An 18,916-nucleotide genomic window follows, 5' to 3' on the forward strand; every position below is an offset into this window, starting at 1 on the left:
GCCTTTGGGCCCCTCCCCGAGGAAGAAGGAAGGAGTGGGGTTTTTACGGCTGACGTTGGCCCTGTTTTCTTATTCAGCACTCCTGCTCTTCTTCACATTCTGTTTTCTCTTTTTTGGTTTCCTTTTCTTCGTGTTCAGGTGACACTCTTATACGCGTAGAACCTCCAAGAGGGGTTGCCTGGTACAGGGTGGTGCTTTCCAGTTATTTGCTTTGGGACTGACTGTTGGAGGGATCCCTACATTTTCTGGATTTCCTAATGTCTGACTTCGAAGGTTGTGGGGAGAGGACTGAGGTGAGTACCCTGTTCCTCCTGTTTTTCTCTGCCTCCATGTCTTTGTTCTTCATAATAGGTTGGATTCATCATTTCTGCCCCGTACGCTTTCTACCTCTGTGTACTTGGGAGCATCTTCTGTCTCCTAGATTTCGTTTCTTTCTCCCCACTTAGTAGAGTGCATTTATTTTTACTTTTAACATGCCATTAATTTCTAATTTAGGTCAATTGAGCATTTTGATTTTTTTAAAAAATAAATTTATTGATCTTATTTATTTTTTTGGCTGTGTTGGGTCTTCGTTGCTGCGTGCGGGCTTTCTCTAGTTGTGGCGAGCGGGGACTACTCTTCGTTGCAGTGCGCGGGCTTCTCACTGCGGTGGCTTCTCTTGTTGCGGAGCATGGGCTCTAGGCACGCAGGCTTCAGTAGTTGTGGCACGTGGGCTCAGTAGTTGTGGCGCACGGGCTTAGCTGCTCCGCGGCATGTGGGATCTTCCCGGACCAGGACTTGAACCCGTCCCCTGCATTGGCAGGCGGATTCTTAACTACCGCGCCACCAGGGAAGTCCGAGCGTTTTGGTTTGGGTGGGTGGTTTTTTGGTTATGAAAGTTTTCTGGTCTCTTTCTGTGTGGTATCAGAGCCTCTCCCTGTCTTATTTCCCCTCCTCCTTGTTTTCTGTTGTGGTTACTTCGATGCTAACTTGTTCCACTTGTACACTGACCCTGTGTACACGGCTCATTTTCTTTCTCATGATCATATTTATACTTTTGATGGATATATTTAAATGAACAGCTGTGCATTTGTTGAGTCATACCACAATTATCTGATTCTGCTTTAGCTGCTCCAGGGGCAAAAGCATATTTCAAGCTAAGTTGTGAGAGAATTCCGTTAATCACATTCTAACTGGGGGAGGGGAGAGGAGAAAGACCACTACGAAAAGTCTTTTTAAAGATGAATGTTAATTAGTTGTTCAGTTATTTTAGAATAGATTGATTTGGTTGCTATTTAAGGTGTCACCTGAAGAAACTTTATATAACGATGTAAATAACTATAAAGGTTTAATGATATCAGCCAGGCTAAATTCTCTGGAATTGTTGATGTGGGGATAAACTTAGTAGCTGGTTTATTTAAATAGATAAGCGGTCTTTAAAAGAGTTTCTTTCTGTAAAGACTGGTGTTCTTGACTCAGCATTCCTTGAATTCATTGGCTAAATATTTTGTTTTAAGCTTCCTGAACAGATAACATATGATACAGAAAATGTTACTTCTTTTTCTTCAAATCTATTAATTGCTAATTATAACCTCTGATTGAGTCTTTGGCTTCCATCAGCCAGATCTATTTTTCTCTTGACACTTCCTCAGGGTTTTCTGAAGGTTATTAATAGGCATGGAAGCATGGCTTTCCAAATAGCGTCAATAACTGTTAGGAGACTAGTGGGGGGCAGAGTGGGGGGAGATGATATGTCAATTCCTGACTCGTAGGAGGTGTATTTTCAAGCTACAGAAGCTGTCTCAGAGGTCACTGGGGATGGCTCTGGGCAGATCAGCTGGTGTCTGCAACTAGAGATCCAAGCAGTCCTATCCAAATGGGATACTGTCCACCAGGGAGTTGTCTGCTATACCCTGAGTCTGCCAGCCGTCTTTTGGTTTGGCTGCTTCTCTTGGATGGCACCCTTGAAAACTGAAATCCAGGTTACAAATGATATCTTTTAATTTATTTCCAATACCTGGTTGCAGCTATATTACATTGAGGATGAAGAGCAGCCCTCTACCCCAGTCATTTCCTGGCCAGCCTGTAAAACATTCCTTAAACCTCACTCTCCTCTCCCCACCCAAACCAAAGTGTAACGTAGACTAAGATGTCAGAATTAATGTGTTTTAATTTCCATTGAGTGCCTCGTATGTGCCAGGATGGCGATGTAGCCATGATCCAGGCAGAATTCTCACTCTCACGCTGCTTAAATTTTGGTGTGTGCAGTAAGGACGGATGGGAGAGGGAGAGACATAATAAAGACCAATAAACTAATACATAAATGACAGATGTCACGCAGCGTTAAGTGCTGTGAAGAAGACGGCAGGGCGCTGTGGGCTGAGCGTGGGGAGGTCTGAGGCAGGAATGGGCTTGAGTGTGTGTGGGGTACGGAGGAGAAGGGCTCTGGTCAGACTGGTGTATAAAGGGTGGTTTTTCTCACCTCCACAGAAATCTGCTCTAGCGCCTCCCATTTTAAAAAGAGAGAGAGAAATAGACCTCCTTGGTGCTGACGTCTTTTTTATTTAATCCCCCCCCCCCATCCTTCAAATTATTACGCGTTAGTCACATTAGCCTTAGAATTGGGACAGTTGTGTCAGATGGCAGTGCCTGAGATACCATTTGTCTGGTAACAGGAGGGATAGGGAGGGTCTGCACTCTTAGGCTAAAGGGGAAACTGCAGGCAGTGAGAAATGCAGCAGAGGGCCGAGAAGGCATCTAACTGAGGGCTTTGGGAGGAGGTGGGATTTTAGATGAACTTCACAGTTACTCATCTAAGAGTTTCACTGGTGGAGTTGGGGGTGAGGGTAGGGGGAATAACAGGGTCCTCTCTACCGGTAGGTAAAAAAAATAAATAAATAAAATAAAAGAAAGTCCCAGTTTGTAAACTGGAGGGAGAGGAGCCCTGAGCTGCCTAAGAGAATAGAACAAAACAGCTGGGAGATGATGGGTACTATCAGTTGAAACAAAGCGGAGAGCCGTGGCTATTTGATACAGAGGGAACGAAGTGGAAGACGAGGGACAGTTTCCATGTAGTCAAGCGCGTCAAAATAAAACCGAGACTTGAGATACCAGTAAGGCATGCCGTGGGTGATCAAAACATTGGAATCTCAGAAGCTTAGCTTAGTTATTATCTTTATATTTGGTAGGGGTGTAGCAGAGTCAGTTTCGTCCTGTATACAATTAAAGTAAGTCTACTGGGATTTCTTCGGTTCTAACATGGTAGCTTATCCTTTTACTTATTTTCATTCAGTTAAGCCTCATTTACCTACCCTTGCCTTTTTTTTTTTTTTTTTTAAACCAGATTATATTATTCTTTTCCTGGCCTTTCCAAACCATATCTTGGGTCCATCTGTCACAGCTGGAATGTTTGTAGTGTAACTCTTTCAGTCAAAACCCTTTCTTTCCTGAAATAATCTGTAATTATTTCCTCTAACTACAGGATGAACTGATCCAGGGGCTGGATTTCAGTACTATAGGACTTGTCCAAGAAGCTATTTGTATTCATCTATCTTGAAAGATCAAATTACATGCTAATATTCTGAAAGTAACACCCCACCAGAAACTCTCCCGCAGCAGTGAAGTCTATATAAAACCAAGCCCTGGCAACTTGCACATTGCCAGTTCAGACAGAGTGTGGTGTTAAAAATATTTCACAGGTCATTTGTGAACTGGAGAAAAGACCCTGACTTAACTTATATGGTATGATGCTTTGGTTTAGCCTTTCTTTGCAGCTATAACTGACAGCCCATGTCTCTCTCCACCCTTTCCAAAGTCCCAGGTAGTTTGGAGCAAGCTGTCCTTGGGTTCTCTCTCTGCTTGTTGACCATAGAAGAGACATAACTATTGTCACATAATGGCTGATTTTTGTCCCCCTTGGAGGTGGTGGTTGTAAGTATACCTTCCCTCAAGATTGTATGTTTAGAGTCTGTCTTGCTGGATCTAATTTGCCCCCCAAATGTGCCCGACCTAACGCTAATGCCTGTTCTTATTTTATGATGCGTCACAAGAGAACTGGGGATGGAAGGGAGGAGGTAGCAACCACTTGTGTACTAGCAACGTGGCTTGTCTTTCCTTTCACATCAAGATTTTTTTTTTCCCCCCCTCAGGGGCAGGGGAGATAATCCGAGGTTACAGGGTATATGAAATTAATTTGAGGTTAGAGAAATGCAAAGACGGCATGATAAAGGTGGCCCAAATAACCATGAGTAAAGATTGTTTTCTGAGAGGAAAATCAAGATGGGTAAAGCGCACAACGTGTTGAAGCTTGGATAAAATGTTAAGGAGGACTATGGTTAGTTCCATAGCTTAGGAAGCTAAACTGTGGCTGGCTGGTTTAATGAAGGTTGTGAGCGTTTGTTAATTAGGACCTGAACTCTGGTCACATGGCTTTGGGTTTGACTTTGTGTGCTCGAGCAAGGTACTTCTAGCTACCCATTTTCTTATCTGTAAGCTGGGATTAATAGGAGTATTTCTTTTAGAGTGTTTTGGGGAGAGGTTGAAAGAGATAATACATAGGATCCCTAAGCACGGCGCCTGGCTGCTTAGTAAGTGGCACTGCTGCTGCTGTAATAATGATGTGCTGTTGACAGATGACCAAGGGAAAGCAGAATCACTCTACTGCTTTTCTGCTTTGCCTCTACCTTTTATATTAAAGAGAAAGATTTGTTTTTTCTTATGGAAGGCATAGCATAGGCCATATAAAAGAGACATAAAGAAAAAACTGTCATGGAACAGTTGTGATAGCCCTCACCGACGGTGAGTGAGCGACTTCACGTGGATGGTGAAAAAGTCATTCAGAATAGGGATGGGTGAATGTACAATCCATCTTTCAAGATTCTTTCTAACTTGGAGAGTGTTAGAAATTGAATTGAGAAGAGCATCAAGAAAGTCCCTATTGAACGAGTAGGTGCTCAGTAGATTATGTGTTGAACAAATGGACAAACCAAATGAGTCTAGGCCACCAGGCCAGACAAATGAACATTTTGTAGAATCTTCTGATGGGAAAGAATCTCAGGGTTCATCTTACAGCTTTGCTTTCATCCTCAGCATACAGATAACAAGTTGTTTGCTGTTCATAACTTTAGGTTTGAGAAATATCTTTTATTCTTATAGTAGATTATCAACTAGATTGCTTAATATGAGTTCTAAAGGTTGAATATAGAAGTGCAGTATACTCCTGGTTATTCTGTGACTGACATCAAAATGCTTTGTGATTTTTGGGGGGATGTATTGCAGTATATCTGTGGCTTTATCCAGCTGTAAAATTGTGATGAGCGAAAGAAGTGCCAAACTTGGTCTCAAGCCCACATGTGTTAAAAATTGAGCTAAACGCTAGCTCCCTAACTGGATGTCAGTCTGATCTATAAATGGAGTTTGAAAAGTACCATAGGATTTGGAAAGCAGCTCTGTTTTGCCCTGGTGGTTTGCCTGTTTTGAGTACAATATCATGGGACTGTTCTGTCTCCCAAGGCAGTAGTCCTGAGACACTGTAAAAGATGGCACTGATTTAAGACCCGAGGTCCCTAACCTTTTTCTGCATAGCTCTTTGCCATGTGTCTGAAATATTAAGATCAGTTACCAGGGCTAGAGGGCCTTATCCAAGAACAGAAAGGAGGTGGTATATACTGGGGCAAAGATTTATACTCCAAACCCTTCAGATAATATTCTGTAACCCCCAGTAGCCTGTGAGTTTTTGCAGTCAGGGATTTTAGCCTTAGAGTATTGCATAAGGATTTGGTTGGACCAAAAGGAGATGGACGCTGGAGTACCTTCTGATCACAGTTTTATGTCTCATTTAAAAAGTATTTCGTTGTGCACATAAAGTATTATTCCTACATGAAATAGATATCTAATGCCTTCTCCCTTGACCACTAGACTTATTGTTGACTTCCTTGATGTTAGAGAGTTTAAAGAGATTTCTAAACCTGTGGAGCAGTAACATTTTTGTCAGGTATCGAGCCAATGCCCAGCCTAAAATATCTGGTGCCATCTGGTTACCTGGTATGGTAGAAGGACTGATCATTTAAGAGTAAGGCAGTGCTTCTCAAAGCATGGTCTGAGATCCTCTGGAGTTTCCAAGACTTTCTCAGGGGTTCCACAAGGTCCTCCTTCTTCCAGTCACATATACGTCTCCATGTACGAAGTTGGATTCTCTTTTCTTCAGCTGATACAACATGTCATTCCAGATTGAATGCAGAATCATACATGAGAATCCAGTTGCCTTCTGCTAAGCCAAACATTATAGAGATTTGCAAAAATGCAAAGTAATGCCACTTTCCTCATTAGAGCTTTCTGTGGGGGAAAATACAGTTCTTTTTTTAATTTAGAAAAAATAGAGTAATATATTTATTGTTACTTTAAAACAAATACAGTATTTAAAACATTCTCCATTTTAATTTCCAATAGAGTAAATATTGGTAGAAATAAGTTACATAGACAAGTTCCTTAGAGTCCTCAATAATTTTCAAGAGTATAAAGAGATTCTGAGACCAAAAATTTTTAAAACTATTGGAGTAAAGCATCCCTGAACTATTGAATTATTGCCACTCTCTTTTCCCACTACCCGTTCATCTTTTTGGCCAGCCCACATCTGAAACTCCTTAGCCAAAAATACTTGAGTGCAAGGGAGTTGAAAATTACTTGTATAGACAATGTTTCCTTTTTAGTATATTTAAAAATTCGAAGTAGATCCTTGGGGCTTCAAGTTGGGACTTCAGCATATTGATGTTCTTTATATGTAAAATATGATCGGGACATTTATTCCAGAACATTCTCCTCCCTACATTTCTTTTCCCTTTCCTTTTGAAAGTACCATTTTTAATAGCTGAATTAACTGGTCAGCAGAGACACTCCAGACACTGAACAGAATGGCAACCAGTAAATGCTGCTGACATTTTTTTCCCAAAGATTTTTGGCAGATTTTGAGCCATCTATCTATAAACAGCAGATTAGTTTGGAAGACTGAATTTATACCTCCTTTTTTCCCCTGTTTTCCATTTAGGAGCCTAAATTATTGTTTTAATTTTGCTTGCACAATAATAATCAGTTAAAAGGTGTTTAGGGGCATGGGCTTTTGTTGGCTTTGTGACAGGAAAAACTGTCAATCGTGATGGTCTTTTAGAATTCTTTTTTAAAATAGTGAAAGAATTCTTGATTTCGAAGCTTGAAACTTGTTAACTGCTGACTTTTATTATTACCTGAACTAAATTCTAGAGATTAGAGTTAACAGAGATGATAAATGTCTTAATCCTGCTATTCCTTTGCAGGTGTGTATATGCTTTTGTGTTCCGGGGCGGGGGGTTAATTTCTAATTCTTTGGAAATTAAAGTTAAATTGAGCCGATTAGTTCAGGGAGAATTTGAATTCAATGAGTATTAAATGTGCACCTACTTGGCTCTAGTAGCGATGAACAAAATAGACAATAGATTTTACTACCATGAAGTTTACAGTCCAGTGAGGGAGACAGATGTTCAAAAGCACACACTCAAATATGAATATGTAATTATTAATTATGATAAGTGCTATAAATAAAAATTAACACAGTGGTGTATGAGAGTGTAATGAGAGCATATGAGGGTTTAGGCAAGCTTCTAGAAGGAAGTGACATTTAAGGTGAGGCTTGAAGGTTGAATAGGAATTTGCCAGGTTGGGTCCTGAAAGAAGGGCTCAATCACTGGGAGCTTCATATATACAGAGGTCCAGAGATAGGCAGGGAGCTGGCTAGTTGGTGTGCCTGGGAGAATGGGGTGGAGAGGGGCCTTGACAACAACAAATGTAGGGAGGTGAGTAGGGGGCTTACTAGGGCTTACCATGTTTTACCCAGGTTCTGGCCAGGGGCTACCTCTCCAGCCTTCTTGGATTTTCTCTCCTTATCACTCTTCTCTCTAAGCTCCCTATGTCCTAGCCTGGTGTTTTTTTTTCACATGTGATATATGTTTTAAGTCCTCAGGAAACACCAAGCTTCCCCTGGGCACAGGACCCGTGTAGAAGCCGAGAAGCTGTGCCTTTTTCCTTAAATGCCCTCCTGTCTCCACCACAGAGTGCTCCCCACCCCAACACAAACACACACACACACACACACACACACACACACACACACACACACACACATACACAAGAGCCGACATACTCTTATCCTTTTTGTAGTACCTTCTACTCACCTTTCTGGTTCCTGTTTATATATAATCTACCCTGTTTATATATAATCTCCTCCACCCTCCAAAAAATCTTAAATTGTTTTGTTAGCAGTCTTATTTAACCATGTTTCTTTCTAACACTTAATTCAGTTTTTAATTGTGCAGTCTTTTGGATGATTATTTGACTACCACCATAGATAGATTGTGTAAGTTCTGTAATAGTAAGGACCATGTTTGTATATCTTTATCATTCTAAGTTTCTAATTTCTAGTACATAGCAGGCTCTCAATAGTTGTTGAGGGAAGGAAGGGAGGGAGGGAGGAAGGAAGGATGGAAGGAAGGAAGGACGGACTGGGAATTCAAAGATAAGACTGAGATACATAGTTCAATACTTTTCAAAGGCTTTTAATGATATATCCCATCAGTTAAAAAGTTTTTTGAGGGCTTCCCTGGTGGCGCAGTGGTTGAGAGTCCGCCTTCCGATGCAGGGGACACAGGTTCATGCCCCGGTCCGGGAGGATCCCACATGCCGCGGAGCGGCTGGGCCCGTGAGCCATGGCCGCTGAGCCTGCGCGTCCGGAGCCTGTGCTCCGCAACGGCAGAGGTCACAACAGTGAGAGGCCTGCGTACCGCAAAAAAAAAAAAAAAAGTTTTTTGAGTGTGTACCCTCAATATGTATGTTGCTTATAAGTTTTATATAAAGTAAAACTATGTGTTATAAGACATACATAAAATAGAAATTTTAAAAAGATTTAAGATGAAATATTTGAGGTATGGCTAATGGTAATGACATTGTATTATTGACAAAAATCTCAGGCTACTCAGGATAATGTTTATTGTTTATGATACTGGATGCAAATCAGTTTTTAATGTATTTTTGAATTCTGAATTTGGTGAGCCTGCTTCATGTCACAGTGAACTGAATGTTAATTGCTTTTGTTTAAACTGATTAACAAAGAACTGCTAGGAATAGCCATATAAGTTCCACCATTTTCTTACTCTTCTCTGGTACTTTCATTAATAACATATTCAATCTGTAGTTTCTTTAATGGATTTAGAACACTTGCAATTTGGGGAGGGCTCATTTCATTATATCTAGCCATTACAACCTGTAATTCCACTTCAGTAAACCCTCAAGAGTATATGTAGCACATGGCTGTATTCTATAAGCAAACAATGTCCACTCTTTCACATTGTGTAACTCCCACTTCTTCTGCAAGATACCTCTTGTAGTGGACTGTCCTAAGGGACTGAGACAGAGACCAAATAAAGGATCAAGTTATTTATCACTCTGTTAGATTAAATCAGTTTTTATAAGATACAAGTTTTAGTATTTTCATCCCATAATTTAATGCATTGTCTTGTGTGGCCCTTGGATGCATGCACCCCTTTTGGGGGCAAGTAGGCTAGTGCTGGAGATTGACATAGACAAATAATTGATTCGGAGTGGTGTTAGACCAGTGCTGGGGGGTTGAAATCACTGCTGATGGAGAGGTGTTGCACCAAGCATTTGCCTTTTGAGCTAGATCGTGGATGACAGGAAGAGGGAGTTGGGTAGGAGAGAGGTGGAGGGGGAGGCTCAAGGCATCTGGGGTGGAGGGAACCAACAGTGTGTTTCTGTTCAAAGGCACAGAGATGAGATGGTGGTGGAAGGGTCAGTACTGGTTATGAGGGTTCCAGGGTGAGGTGAGGCATTTGCATTTATATCAAACAAGGGCTTGCTCTAGAAAAGATCTATGTGAACATGGAAATAATAGCAATAATAACAACAACAACAGTAGAAAGGGAGTCACTCAAGTTCCATGTGCTTTTAAAAATGTAAAAGGAAGGTCCATTAAACTCTCCTTTACTCCCTTCCCTCACCTTGCTGTTAGAGAAGGGTTAGTCTGAAATACAGCTGTAGACAAATTGAAGTGAGGGATGGTAAGATAGAATAGAGGTGAGGGGAATGAACAGTCAGACTCCTAACCAAAAAACTGATTTTAAGAAGATGAGTCAGAAGGTGTCCATTCCAAACAGCTTAGATAGCAGTGGGCTTTTGCTCTTTTCTTTGAAGCTTTAAGAGTAAGATAGCACATGAACCTATTCACTAAAGAACTTTACCCGTTTTCTCTTTATTTTACCATCCAGAAAATTGCAGCTAGTTCAAGGTTTAATTGTTTAAAATTATTCTTTGTAATAAAGAATTAGTATAGCCAAACTCTCATCATATTTCCAAAATTTTATAGGAATTATTCAGATGGAAAAGTTCTTCGTTGTAACCCCTTGACTCAGAACATTGAGCTTCTGCCAATGTAGTTTTAGGGCAATATCAACTTAAAATTTATATCAAGTATCTTATTTTCTCTCTGTTATAGTTTCATATATTAAGATTTTATATGATTTCTTCATGTCTTGATTGCGTCTATGCTTTGTTAAATTTGAGGTTAATGTAAGAATACATTGCTTTGCCATAGATGAGGGATAAGTTACAGTTTTGTGTTTTGTTTTCTTCTTTTTTCTTTTTCGGGGCTGTGTGATGATGTAGGTTGCTTCACCTCTAATCCTTTTAAAGGAAGGCTCAAACATAGTAATTGGGTTTGGATTATTCAGTCACTTAATCTTTAACATGGTGTCAGAACAGCCTGTTCGTGCTTCTTAGAGTATTTAACTTGGTGCCAATCTTCCATTCCGTGGCATAAAATAAAATTCAAACCTAAAGTCCTTTAGGAATGCCTGGCCTTACAGCTGAGGATTTTTCATGTCCCTTTTGAGTTCTTTGTAAGTGGGTAGACTCAGGGAAAGTTGCCTCAGAGTGGCCACCAGTAGGAGGTAAATCTGATTAACTCTTTAAGATGATTTATTTAGATCCATGTAAAGGGTATATGTTTAAGTGTACTAAGAAATAAGGCAACATATGTGAGGGGGATTTGTAAGAAAGGCCTTGAATGGCAGTTTGAAGATGGTATGCTTAATTTAATTTGTCATCCTACAGTTAAATTTTGTTGTTTTACTGATATCTCTTTTTTTCCCTCCACAGTTGTACAATGGTAGATGGAGTGATGATTCTTCCTGTGCTAATGATGATTGCTCTCCCTTCCCCTAGTATGGAAGGTAAGTGGCTCACAACTATTTGGGGTCGGACGAGTATACTGTGTATTGTTTGGCTTACTGTAAACTAGTTTCTTCTTAATCCTATCAGACTTAGCAATCCTCCCCTCCCCCCATTTTTAAGACTTTATTTTTTTAAAGCTGTTTTTTAGGTTCACAGCAAAATTGAGAGGACGATACAGAGATTTCTCATATACCCCCTGCCCCGACACATGTATAGCCTCCCCCATTATCAACATCCCCCCAACCAAAGTGGTACATTTGTTATAATTGATGAACCTACATTGACACATCATAATCACCCCAGTCCGTAATTTACATTAGGGTTCACTCTTGGTGGTGTACATTCTGTGGGTTATAATGACATGTATAATGACATGTATCCATCATTATAGTATCATACAGAGTATTTCACTGCCCTAAAAATCCTCTGAGCTCCACCTATTCCTCTCTCTCCACCTCTGCAACCCCTGCCAACCACTGATTCTTTTACTGCCTCCATAGTTTTGCCTTTTCCAGAATGTCATGTAGTTGGATTCATACAGTATACATAGCCTTTTCATATTGGCTTCTTTCACTTAGTATTTTACATTTAAGGTTCCTTCGTGTCTCTTCATGGCTTAGTAGTTCATTTCTTTTTAGTGCTGAGTAATGTTTCATTGTCTGGATGGACCACAGTTCATTTATCCATTCACCTACTGAAGGCCATCTTGATTGCTTCCAAGTTTTGGTAATTATGAATAAAGCTGCTGTAAACATCCATGTGCAGGTTTTTGTGTAGATATAAGTTTTCAACTCCTTTGGGTAAACACCAGGGATTGTGATTGCTGGATTGTATGGTAGAGTATGTTTAGTTTTGTTAGAAACTGCTAAGCTGTCTTCCAAAGTGGCTGTTCCATTTTGCATTCCCACCAGCAACGTATGAGAGTTCCTATTGTTCCACATCCTCACTAGCATGTGGTGTTACCAGTGTTCTGGATTTTGGCCATTCTTATAGGTATGTGGTGGTGTCTCATTGTTTTAATTTGCATTTCCCTGATGATGTATGATGTGGAGCATCTTTTCGTGTGCTTATTTGCCATCTGTATATCTTTACTGAGGTGTCTTTAAGGTCTTTGGCCCATTTTTTATTTGGGCTCTTTGTTTTCTTATTGTTGAGTTTTCAGAGTTCTTGGTATATTTTGGATAACAGTCCTTTATCAGATATGTCTTTTGCATATATTTTCTCCCAGTCTGTGGTTTGTCTTGTCATTCTTTTGACATTATCTTTCACAGAGCAGAAGTTTTAATTTTAATGGAGTCCAGCTTATTAATTATTTTTTTCGTGGATCATGCCTCTAAAAAGTTATTGCCCAAAAAAAAAAAAAAAAGTTATTGTCATACTCAGTGAGGTAATGTAGGTTTTCTCCTATGTTATCTAATAGGAGTTTTATAGTGTTGTGTTGTACATTTAGGTCTGTGATCTGTTAATTGAATAATTTTTATGAAGGGTATAAGGTCTGTGTCTAGACTTCTTTTTGTTTTGCATGTGAACATCCCCTTTTTATACATATTTGATAATACCCCTTGATTTTCTTGGAGTGCAACCTATACACACCGTACCTTTCTTATAAACATAAATTTTAAAAACTCACTATAATTCGCTATCTGAAATGAAGAGAAAATTCTCTGAAAATAATATGTAATTAAATATGTCATATAATTAAAATAGTACGTATAGACAAATGTAATATAATCTAGTGTAGTTGGGCATGAGTACACTAGAAGAAGTAACAAATGTTTGTATAAAAATATATACCTATACACACACACACACACACACACACATAATAATCTTTGATGTCTTAGAAAACAGAAAACATTGGTACTAGTGTATTGTATCGGTGACTTAATTATCACAAGGGATCTTGCCTGCAGTGCTTGAATTTTCTGACTTGGTGAACAAATTTTGGTAGAATCCCAACAAAACAGAGAACTGTTTGTCCCTTGATTTACACAGTGGTTATATTTTGAGAAAATTTCGTATACATTAAGACAGTATAAGACATACTTTGTATTTTTATGTATAAAAGAGTTAGGTATTAGGTTCAATTAATTATACAGCGGTTTTCATGTAAATGAATGCCTAGTGGGTGGGCCAGTGAGAACCTGAAGGGGCACAGGGTAACTCTTAGTTGTGTGGGATCACACAGGCATTTTAGGGCCTAACTCATTCTCACTATCCTCCCTTCTCCCCATCTGCAAAAAGCTACTTAGAGATGGCACTGCCTGTGGAGTCCACAAGAGATAATCAAGAGAAAAAGAAAATAAAAGTTGCCTATAATTCCCTGCACTTACATGTAATTGCTTTTAGCATGTTGGTGTAAATCTTTCTAGATGTGTAAACAAACTCTTATTTTATTGTGCATTGAGCAGTTTGCACTTTATTTTATAAGAGTTGCTCCATGAGGAGTGGTGCTTACGGTGTGAATCTCAGCCTTGTTGTGATCAGATGGGCCAGTAAGACTAATCCCCCTCTTACAGGCTCTTGGGGGTATAGTGATCAGTTTTATACACTTGATAAGTTTCCAAGGAGGCATCTAATATAAGTTAATGTAGCCAACACTGTGGAAAAATCAGTGCTCGATGTACTAGAAATCTATTTTGTTACGTATTAGGTGTGTAATATTTGCTCTGTTCCTCCCTCCTTCCCATGTTCATTGACATGTGTTATAGTCAGGGAGCCACTAGCCACATACTGAGCACTCAAAGTGCAGCTGATACAAGCCGAGATATGCTTTAAGTGTAAAGTACACACTGGGTTTTGAAGACAATAAAAAATGTGAATTTTATCTGTTCCTTTTTACTACTATGAAAATTTACAGTTATATAAAGCAGCTTACATTAAGTTTCTATTAAAAAACGCTATCGTCAACCACTTTAGATATCCATAGTCTATATTCTTCTCTAAGCAGTGTTGTTTGATACAGTCCAATAATATTGCAATCATTTTAATTAGTGCCAAAAAGATATGAAATAAGGATCCTGCGTGGCAAGTTTAAAGGAGTAGGAGGTGTTTAACCAGAAGAGAGGTTGGGTCCTAGGTTGAAAGAATTACTAAGAAGAAATGGGCTGGGAATATTTGGTGGGTTAATAGTAGTTCTCATCTGAGGGGTTAATTTTATCCCCCAAGGGACACTTGACAATGTCTGGAGACATAATAGGCAAGTTGCTAGGATTTTTCCTCTTTTTAGTTGCTACATAATATGATCAGTTAAAAAAAAAAGAATGTTGGGAAATGAAGTCCCTCCAAATTCTGTGTGCTCCCCTAGGTACAGTAGCAGTTCTGTGTGGTCAGACAATCCTTCAGGTTTCATGTGCTGTCCTGGTGGACTCTTGGTGTGGGCACGATAGAAAAAAAAAAAAGAGTGGAAGAGAAATTGAGGTGGAAATGTAATACGGATAGAGAAGGGGAAGTGGGAAAGAATGGGGAAAGAGGAGGTGAAAAGGGCATTTATGGAACAGTGTTAGCAACCCAGCCATTGGTTGTTTTTTCCTGCTTTAAGCTCTTAAGCTGCCCAAAGGATCCAGCAAATGACCTCTTAATGCCAGAGTGAAGATCTGTAATGAAACAAGTTAGTCTGGCTGATGGAAATGGATGCCACTAAGGTTTTGCTATTGAATATAACACCAGCACTAGGATGTTTACAGATATGGAAAAGAGCACATCATCCTTTCGTTGCGATAGCTTTTTTTTTTTAATTTTTAAAACAATATCCAGTGAGTGCTACAACCTAGAGTACTCTGATCTTAATAGCGGTGGCCTTAGTCTTGTCTTCCCTCAATGACTCAACTCCTAGTTAACTATCAATAGCATATTCTATGAAAAGACTCTTTGTTTTTGCATATTTACTAGAAAATTTTTTTTAAAAAAACCACTGAGAACTAATTGTAATATACTCAACATTAGTCATAAAGCAAATGTCGAGTACAAAATACTTAACCGAAAGAGGTAAATAACAGGGCAAATAACTAAAAACTTTATATTAGCCTCATAGATTGTCTAGTGCAGAGCTTTAAACTGCCAAGTTTTTTGTTTGTTTTAATTAATTAATTTATTATTTTGGCTGTGTTGGGTCTTCATCGTTGTGCACAGGCTTTCTCTAGTTGCGGCGAGCAGGGGCTACTCTTCCTTGCGGTGTGCGGGCTTCTCATTATGGTGGCTTCTCTTGTTGCGGAGCACGGGCTCTAGGTGCACAGGCTTCAGTAGTTGTGGCATGTGGGCTCTAGAGCTCAGGCTCAGTAGTTGGGGCGCACGGGTTTAGTTGCTCCACGGCATGTGGGATCTTCCTGGACCAGGGCTTGAACCCGTGTCCCCTGCATTGGCAGATGGATTCTTAATCACTGCGCCACCAGGGAAGCTCTAGACTACCAAGTTTAAAAGGAAACAGACCCAGGTTTGATGTTTGCAGAGCAGCTACGGCACCTTATTAATTGGGCTTCAGTGGAGCTAATGACATTCTTGGTGCATAAATAAGAAAGTCATAGAGATTTTGTTCTAATATATTTTGTTGGGTATTGTACTCCTCTTAGTCTATTAAAAACAAACAAAAAAACAGAAAGCTTCTTTCCTTTTGTCTCCCCAGTTACTCCCAGATGTCTTTTAAATATTGATTAGATACAGTGTCAACATATCAAATAAGAAGTCCCAAAGAGTACTTTTGGCAGAGTTTGACTAGTATGTGTGTACTTTAGAACATTTCTCAATTTCTAAATGGAATTCTAAATGCTCTGGGGCCAAAAAGACCCAGTAAATTTGGAAGATACTGCATACTAGAACTATCTCTTTGATGATTTATAGGTAATATTTATTGAGTGGTTAATATGTGCCCAATGTTGTTTTATGTTTGTTATTTCCCATAATCCTCATCATTACCCTAATGAGATACGTTAGTGGGGATGTGCTTTTGAATTGGTTAAAACTCTTGCTTAAGGTTATACAGCCAACAAAAGGTGTGTTATACTTTGAGGATTGGTATTCAAGAGTTTCAGTCATTATCGGTCATCTTCAGAGTTTTGTATTTTTTGGTACCCTAAATTAGCTACATCCACATTCATATTACATCTGGTACATGCTAGAATACAGCTCAATCCAGTCCATTTGAGAGGCTGAGGTGAGGGCTTCCAATAACAAATGATGAATCCCTTTTACCTGGGTTTGTGTTTTTTATTCCTCTCTCATACCAATATTCATTTTTCACGTTCATTATATATACAACTCCAGCTGCAGGAAGATTTTTATTTGCTCTCACAGAGAAGAGCACTTGAGCCCTAATTACCCGTATATCCTTCCTTTTCCTTCCCATTAATAAGACTAATCATGCTCTAATACTGCTATTATGCCACCCGGGAGAAGTCCATTTTTGTTCCAGAACCTGCTTGTTTGGTTTTACCTTTGTCCCTGTGAGCATTTGCAGGGACGACCATGACACAAATAACTTAAAGTGGAATACTGCTTCTTCAAAAATATTTCAAAGCTAAGATGACCCACATTTTATTAAATTTGCAAGCCATAGTTAGATTCTATTGCAGCAAGGAAGGCTGGACTTTTGCAGAGTTTCGTTGCAAGAGATTTCGGCCTGTCTTAGAGAAGATTGCTAAGTACTAAATCGTTTTCTGGGTTGACTTGATTTTAGTATTTCCAAAGCCATCACTACTCAGACTTTCCAGCCCAATTACCCAATGAGAGAAGGAAGGAGATCACTTCAATAGACTTTTTGTTAGGGTCCACAAAGGTGCCCCTCTTTGCCACTGGGGGTGAAGAATAGAATAAGCCTTTCTTTGAATTTCTCATTATTGAGAATTCAGGAAGTTCGTGAAGGGGTGAATGAATGTAAGAGAAATGTCTCAGTATTAAATTTGTTGCCCTCATTTCTCAGGACTATAATTTATCCCTTTTGTTCAGAATCAAATCTTTTTCGTTGACACATCATCATATGAGAGATTTGTTGGGGAGAGAGATGAGATGTACTGAGCTGTTGGCCACTATGAGGACCTAAAATGTAAATATCAGGTGAAGCTGTACACTTTTAAGATACTGCTTCTTTATTGTCACATTTTCTCACCTAACAGAATGAGTATATTATTGATGCAAGGTGAGCTGTGACAAAGCTTCCTTTCAGCTTTTCCTTTCTGGGGAATGTTTGTTTCAGCTGTGGGTAGTTAAACTAAAGCCACATCCAATTTTTTTTGTCCCAGTGAACATTATAAAATGTTCATATTCAATGCATTTATATGAGAGGAGTTAGTGGTAGGGTGTGGAGAGGACTCTACAAATTCAGTCAGGGGCTTCCCTGGTGGCGCAGTGGTTGAGAGTCCGCCTGCCGATGCAGGGGATACGGGTTCGTGCCCTGGTCCGGGAAGATCCCACATGCCGCGGAGTGGCTGGGCCCATGAGCCATGGCCGCTGAGCCTGCGCGTCCGGAGCCTGTGCTCCGCAGCGGGAGAGGCCACAACAGTGAGAGGCCCGCGTACCGCAAAAAAAAAAAAAAAAAAAAAAAAAAAATTCAATCAGAGTCAAATATTGAATGGATGGGAAAACAAATCCAAGGCCCTAGCTCATTAAATGGTTTCCTTGTGGTCGACAGTGAGTGGGCAGTGCAATAGCTTCTAAGCTTCTGTTTTATAAAGATGGGTCTCAAGGGGGAGAGGGTGGATGCCATCTCCTCTTTATGGAAAAACTGGTGAAGCAGGAGATTTGTAGGGATGGCATGTGTGCTACTTTTGCTCTTGAAAAGTAAACACCGAGGAAAACAAAACATTTAAAAATTAATTTGTAGACTCAAGACGTAGAAAACAAACTTATGGTTACCAAAGGGGAAAGGGGGTGAGGGAGGGATAAATTAGGAGCGTGGGATTAGCAGATACAAATTACTATATATAAAATAGATAAACAACAAGGTCCTACTGTATAGCACAGGGAAATATATTCAATATCCTATAATAAACCGTAATGGAAAAGAATATGAAAAAGAATATAATGTATGTATAACTGAATCACTTTGCTGGGTACTGGAAACTAACACAACGTTGTAAATCAACTATACTTCAATAAAAAATTTTAAAAATTAATTTGTAATTCCCAAACATTACCAACTGTCCTCCAGAACTTCCCTCTGTAGCCCAGCATGACCTCAGGCAAGCTTCGATAGATTATGGTTATATGAAACAGTCATAATTACTCAGAGCTCATGTCGATTCCAAGATAGTGTAAGACACAGGGCAGGGAAGCCTTCAAAATTTTCACTGTGACTCACAGTAAGAAACATTTTAGAGTTGGACCCAGTGCATCTACATTTAGAAACATTTTGGAGTATGACCCGCATGCATCTGAAAAGAAAATTTCATGAAAGTGATTACTCTTACTATGCTAATGTACTCCTGCTTCTTCTCTTTTTTATTCTATTCAGTTTTATTTCATTTAGAAAGAAAGAAAGAAGCCTTGTCTTGAACCACTAAATCAATTTCGCTACCCACAAATGGGTCATAACCCACAGTTTAAGAAAGACACCTCCAGTCTGCTCCCAAGAGCTCGCTGCCGGGAAGTCCTGGCTGCCCTCAGGTGAAAGCTCTGACAGCTAACCCAGATAGTCTCCAGTAAAGCTGGCCCAGACCTTTTAAAATTTATTTAT

The 18,916-nt window shown here is 39.6% G+C and overlaps 1 protein-coding gene across 4 annotated transcripts in view; it reads left to right on the forward strand.

The window, feature by feature from the left end:
* The window catches only part of ACVR1 (activin A receptor type 1), a 126,463-nt gene that overhangs the window by 59,141 nt on the left and 48,406 nt on the right, over window positions 1–18,916 (forward strand). For all 4 annotated transcript variants that reach the window (XM_022569771.2, XM_022569770.2, XM_089916806.1 and 1 more), the window contains one exon: window positions 11,176–11,249. In XM_022569771.2, coding sequence (XP_022425479.1) covers window positions 11,183–11,249 — 67 coding nt within the window. In that variant the 5' untranslated portion in view covers window positions 11,176–11,182. The remainder of the gene's footprint in view (window positions 1–11,175; window positions 11,250–18,916) is intronic.

Source organism: Delphinapterus leucas, chromosome 8 (assembly GCF_059928025.1).
Source record: "Delphinapterus leucas isolate spDelLeu-1000000601 "Yukka" chromosome 8, BTC_Dleu_Yukka2, whole genome shotgun sequence".
Classification (NCBI taxonomy): domain Eukaryota; kingdom Metazoa; phylum Chordata; class Mammalia; order Artiodactyla; family Monodontidae; genus Delphinapterus; species Delphinapterus leucas.